Here is a 6586-nt window from a genome sequence, read left to right as displayed (position 1 = left end):
GATGCTGATTGGGCAGGTGATGTGACTGATCGAAGGTCCACATCTGGGTATTTTACATTTGTTAGAGGTAATTTGGTTACGTGGTGAAGCAAGAAGCAGAATGTGGTATCACAGTCTTTTGCCGAAGCCGAGTACATAGGTATGGCACATGGTGTGTGTGAGATTCTTTGGCTACAAAAATTGCTTTGGAGTCTCGGTTTTAAACAGAAGGAGGCAATGAAGTCTCGGTTTTAAACAGAATAAGGCAATGAAGTTGTATTGTGATAATAAGTCCGCTAGAGAAATTGCTGAGAATCCAGTACAGCATGACAGGACTAAGCATGTTGAGGTTGATAGACATTTTATCAAAGAAAAGCTGGAGAAGAAGATTGTGTCAATACCGTTTGTGAACTCAGAAGAACAACTTGCAGATATTCTTACCCATGTCGTGTGAAGTAGGAGGTTTGATGACTCGCTTGTCAAGTTGGGTATGAGTAATATCTATACTCCAACTTGAGGGGGAGTATTGGAATAAGTCAATATTTAGGGAAAAAAGGAATGTAAATATTTTGTAGTTATTAGAGTCATGTTTTAGGAAGGATATTGTGTCTTTTATTTTGTTTCCTTTTGTAACAAGGATTGTATGTACCTTTTATTCATAATTGTGGAATACAAAAAAGTACCCTGTAAAATTCTATTATTCAAACTTATAAGATGATGCTATGAGAATATATGAACAATAAAGTAAACACGTCATACACAAACACATAATTTAGAAAGGTTCAACGAACTTTGACAACTCCTTGTGTGATGTCTCTTGAGAAATCACCTAACTATGGAGACCCATATGTGGTAGAAATATGACTCCTTGACTTAACCATGTATAATGTTTACAACATATATAGGGTTTGAGGAAACCCATATGTGGTAGAAATCTTAAATTATTTGTAATCAATATTACATTCATTCATTACGAATAGATTTTGCATTAATGGTTTTATTCTAACACTTTCTTAGAGAATCAGCTATTCTCTTTGAGAGACAGTATGCAGTTGATTGGATGGTGATCATGGGATTAACACCAACAGCACTAGGTAGAACACTCCCATCACATACGAAGAGGCTTTCTGCTTCCCAGCTCTCCCCATTCTCATCAACCGCCCCTTCCTTTGCATTGACTCCCATTCTACAGCTCCCCATCTGATGAGCTGAGGAATAGATTGTCCAATTCTCTACCAGTGACTGCGGCCCTTCATCTGCAGTAACCATGTCAAGAAACTCCTCCAGTTCCTCCTTATCAATCCCTTTACATTTGAGTCTCAGCCCATCACTCCGATGTGTGCCAACTTCAATTGCTCCTGCTGCTATTAGAATCCTTAATGCCTGCCTCAAACCTCCCTTTATGTTCTCTTTGTCTAAGGCAGAAAACTCATAACTTACTCTTCCACCCTTCGTAACTACCCCGGAACCCTTATCCCTGATAATTGAAATCAAATGGGCAGTTCTTGAAAACTTCAGCATTCTGTTCTTTATGTCTTCCCCAGACACCCAAGGGCTCAAAGCAGAAAATGTTCCCGGCCCTAATGCCGGTGTTTCTATGATTGCTTTTACCTTAGAGTCTGTTGATACCACCTTATACACTGATGTAATTATTCCACCCTCATAGTTTTTACCCTTGAACTCTGAATTTGAGTCAGGGAAATATCCCCAGGCCATTAAAACAGGGTGGAGATGAAGATTCCGACCAATATTCTTGTTCTTCAGTCCACTAGAAAGCATTAAAGGGGGTGTCAAAAGAGCTCCACAAGCTGAGATTGTAACTTTGGCCTCAATTTGCAGCCTCTTCGTAATGTTATTGCTCAAAGGTTTTGCCATTACTCCCAAACATTTCTTTTTTCTTTTACTTCCACTCTTGTTGGTTTCCAAAACAAATCTCTCAGCTTTACATCCAGTTATGATCACGGCACCATAATCCACTGCATCCATTAGCCATGTAGAATCTGTCCCCTTTTTCTCTCCTTTCCTGCATCCATAACCACATGATCCACAGTAATGATTTTCTGAAGAATTTCGAGGCACAAAATCCACCCCAAGGCCTAGATTCTCACACCCTTTCCTTAGTACTTGATTTTGAAACCCTTCTTCTACACAATTCTCAGTAACACCAATTCTCTTGCACACAGTATCCATTGCAGAAAGATACTCCGATCCCCCGAAGAACTTGATCTTATGATCTTTATTCCATTCCTGAAGCACATAATTTGGTGTTTTAATACAAGCTGACCAATTAATAGCAGAGCCACCACCAACCGTTGATCCAGCCTGAAGCACAATTTTCCCATCAACAGTTACAAGAATGCCTCCTGATTCATAAAGGTGATCATGGGAGGGAGCTTCCAAAGAAGAGTAATCTGAGGGAGTGAAGTAGTTTCCTTTTTCGAGAACGATGACTTTATGGCCTGAGCTTGCAAGAGCAGCAGCTGCGACACCTCCTCCACAACCAGAGCCAACAATTATAACGTCACATTTGACGTTGTAAATATTTTTTGTGGAATCATGTATTACTTGGAAGCCTTTCTGTGCAAGGGAATTCAGAAGGCTGGTATCAGTTTCAAGCCTTGTTTCTATGATTCCCTTTTGAAGAGGCCGCTTTTGTTCTTGCATTTTTGAGTGGTTCTTCTGATCATCTTGGTCATCAGTTTCTACATGGTATCCAATGGCTTGCCATATTGGGTTTTCTGCATTCTCACCAACCTGCATCAAAGGATTAAAGCTTGAAAAATTTAGGGATTGTTTGGTTTTCAGTTTGAAATTAAATTATAATTTTCAAAAATTAAGAATTCATTGGTTAAAAAAATCAATTCCAAAAGAGTATCAAATAGGCCTTAAGTTATCAAATGCTTGGAAACTACTTTACAGTTAAATATGGGGATTTTGCCTAGCAGAACTCATGGGATTTGAATCCATAATTACTAGAAAGTCTTGATATTTTTGTCATGTATTTTGACATCAGTAGGTCAGCATTAATATAACTCATCTACAAGAAAATACTATATACATAAGCACAATCAATGGCCACAACCCTTTTGTCAAGTGACATGGCGTGAGTGGGGATAGGATGAGGATTCACGTACAAACTCACACATGACCTCCATGAAATAAAAAGCCAAGAATTCTACAAGCTCCCACATGATAAGTTGGTCTAACTCTTTATTAAATACAAGTTTTCATTTAGTTAGAGGAGGTCCCATATACGACACACAAATATGAAGATAATATATATATATATGGGTTAGAATCGAGGACACGTCATTTTTTTACACCTATTTTGTAGAGCTCACTACATAACCTTTTTCAATGATCCAAATTGTCTATATTTTAATACATCATTCATAGATCATCCTTACGAAAAATTAAACAAATAAAAATCATTAAGACATTCATTTGTAGTGAAGAAAATAAATGAATACGATTTTGCAAAGAAGCACTAAAATGACTAACATTTAATCCAACAGTCATATGGTTTCAGATTTTGGTGATTTTTCGTAGATATGATTGTTGAGTGAAGACCTAAAGATAGACAATTCAATCATTAAAATACATTAAGAAATAGACCTACAAAATATGTGTAAAAAATGTGTCTCCTTATCCTAACACTATATATATATATAAGTTTTAGTATTGAGTTTCTCCCAAGATTACTTCCCAAGAAAGATTTTTTTTTTTATGAGAACTAGTTTAATTGACATTTTTTTTTATGAGAACTAGTTTAATTGAGATTTTTTTTATGAGAAATAGTTTAATTGAGATTTAACTTTTGTTTAGTAGGATAATACTTTTTAAAAAAAAATATTGACAAATGATAAGACACTACAAAATTAATTTTGTTCACTATGATAATGTATTGTATTCATAGTAAAGCTACACCACCACAACGTAGCTATAACCACAATTAGGTATTCAACACATCATAAATATGCATCATCTTTATACTCATGTTAGTCAACAAAACCTAAAACCTCCTTCTCCAACTGAATAGAAAAAACTATATCAATACACTGAAAACTAATTGATATACTTGATTCCTCGACTAGGTGTCTATCCCACATGAATTCCCTTTCTCATGAGATTATATACTTTAGAGAGACAACTAATATCAAACTGAGTTTAATGGCTTAATACTAGCTTGTAAGGATGTGAATATATGTCTCATTAAAAAAGTTTAAAAAAAAAAAAAAATATATATATATTGTAAAGGCATATAAGAAGCTGAGTCACGCCCCTAATGACCGGTTGATTTTGACCTTATGGAGAAAAATAATGACAAAAAATTAAAAGTGTTATTTTGCCAACACAACAGCTATCACCTAAGGGTGACTAATGCTCATCTTGGGGCTGAGCTACAACTTCATGCATAGCTCTCTTGTTATGAGGAGAGTTGTTCATCACCACGTGGTACCCAATAAGAAAGATTAAGGTTTTCTTGATGCCTAATTAAACATTTAATTGGCCAAGTCCTACTTGATTTTATACCTAAAATATAGTACGCTGACGCATAATCATCTTATTAATTAGCTTCATCTGCACGGGAAGTGATGACGATGATGTTTCAACCACTGGTTATTTTCAACTTTTTTTTATTTATTTTATATTTGATGTCTCATGACTATCATGCAGTGATTTAATACAGCCTTTCGCTATCTGTATGCACAAACCGCTCACCGGTTCAACTTCTTAATTTGTTTGATGTGCCATACTATTACTCTATTTGTCAACCAAAAAAAATTATAATCTTTATCACCCTTTTTTTAATACAAAATTTTGACTAAGCTGGATAATGGGTTAGTTAAAATATTTTTTTTATTTAACTCTCTATCTATAAAATCTTAAAACTTTTTACTTACAAGTATCATTATGACACAATACTAAGTGGTGTGGTCCAAGTCATGTAATAAAATTTTTAGAATTTGAACCATTTTCCTAATTTCTCTCAACTTCTTCCCCAAAAACTGCCTTCCATTTTTAACCCAAAAAAAAACTGCCTCACATGCGAAACATGTGTGATATTGCTAGTAATTGAAATAGAAAGAAAAAATCTTTTACAGTGAAACTGTAGTTTAGAGAAAGGAAATGAAATATTACCCGAGAGAAGAAAATGTAGAGGCAAAGAAACTTGATGTAAACAAAGGCAAGCCTAATGGGGGTAAGAAACTTGTGCTTGAACCACTTCTGCAGGACCTTTTCTCTTTTCTCCAACGACAAACTTGAAAACTTGTGAACAAAGGGCCATGTCTTACCAAAACAAAGAGAGCCACAGAGGAGTAGGGTTCCCAACTTAGTTCCCAATATCCACAAAACCACTCTAACCAATACCACAGCTTCTATCAAGGCCCTTTTCACCATTAGCTGTGCAACCTGTACTCATCGAATATATCCAAGTGATGTAATAAATCCTAGAAATATGAAGACCTAATTTAAAGAGCACAAGCTTACCTAAACTAATTTTTTTTTGTTTTGTTAATTTTGCACAAACTTTCACACATTAATTAATACTTAATTAAATTTTAGAGTCATAAATTTGACAGACAAAATAGTTTAGTATTAGGTCAACAAAATAAAAAGTTTAGTATTAGTGCGGTCAGTCTAGAACCTACACTAGTGATTTTTTGTTGTTTTTTTTATCAAGCCTACCTAACCTGTGATTGAACATTATTCATTTTCATTCAAATTTGTTAAAAAAATTATCAACTTATATAAATAATTCTCTTTTTAATGATTTTTAGTTGAAAAAAAAAAACTCCGCGGAGAGAGAGAGAGAGAGAGATACCTCATCAGGGATGGGAGTTTGAGCCGCAGAAGTTTTGTAGAAGGACTGAACAGCCTTGTTAATTGTAGGTTGTTCACCTTTGGTTTCATAAAAAGGAGGTAATAAAGCCTCACAGATACTTGCCAAAGACTGCATCTCAGCTGAAGAGAATCCATGACTGTATTTTCTGTCATCTCCTGCATATCCTCTTCCCCCATTCAACAAAGGATGACAGACCTTTCTCATCTCTCTCTCTCTCTCTCTCTCTCTGTCTCTCTCTCTCTGTGTAAATTGAAGGTACAACACACAGCTTGGCTTGCTAAGTGAGAGTTGAAGAGAAACTCAAATGGGAAAAGTTAATATACGATTAGAAAGTAGAAACTATCACGTCTCTCTTTCTCTCTGTATCTCTATATATAGGAACTTTTCATTGTCCACTTGCTCGATCAGAAAAAGTCATGTGGCAAGTGCATATGTAGGTGTCATATCTCGTAACCATTATAAGATTGTCCCTCCAAGCAACTTGAAGGCTTTAATGAGGTTGAAAATTTTGATGAGGTCGAAAAGTTTGAGCTGTTCTTGTATTTAGTCCAACTTCTTTATTTTGTTAATTTTAGTTAAAAAAAATTATTTATGTATTTTTACTCAAAGTTTTAATTTAAATATTTAAAATATGCAGATCCAACTACTTTTCATGGAACATAGTTAAAAGGTCGTACCCAATGCACAAGGCTCCCGCTTTACGCAGAGTCTGGGAGAGGTGAATGTCGGCTAGCCTTACCCCCATTTATGGAGAGGCTG

At 35.4% G+C, this 6586-nt stretch overlaps 1 protein-coding gene across 1 annotated transcript; it reads right to left on the bottom strand.

Annotated features, from left to right (window-relative positions):
• Positions 1–829: 829 nt before the first annotated feature.
• On the bottom strand, positions 830–6340 carry LOC103444800 (long-chain-alcohol oxidase FAO1). The gene is made up of 3 exons (XM_029091196.2): positions 5807–6340; positions 5122–5394; positions 830–2733 (listed from the first exon to the last, which is right to left on the bottom strand). Exons 1-3 carry the CDS (start codon positions 6029–6031, stop codon positions 982–984), a joined length of 2250 nt encoding a protein of 749 aa, XP_028947029.2. The 5' UTR covers positions 6032–6340; the 3' UTR covers positions 830–981.
• Between the last annotated feature and the right edge of the window lie 246 nt (positions 6341–6586).

Source organism: Malus domestica, chromosome 13, assembly GCF_042453785.1.
Source record: "Malus domestica chromosome 13, GDT2T_hap1".
NCBI lineage: Eukaryota > Viridiplantae > Streptophyta > Magnoliopsida > Rosales > Rosaceae > Malus > Malus domestica.
This window is presented reverse-complemented; position numbering and strand designations above follow the sequence as displayed.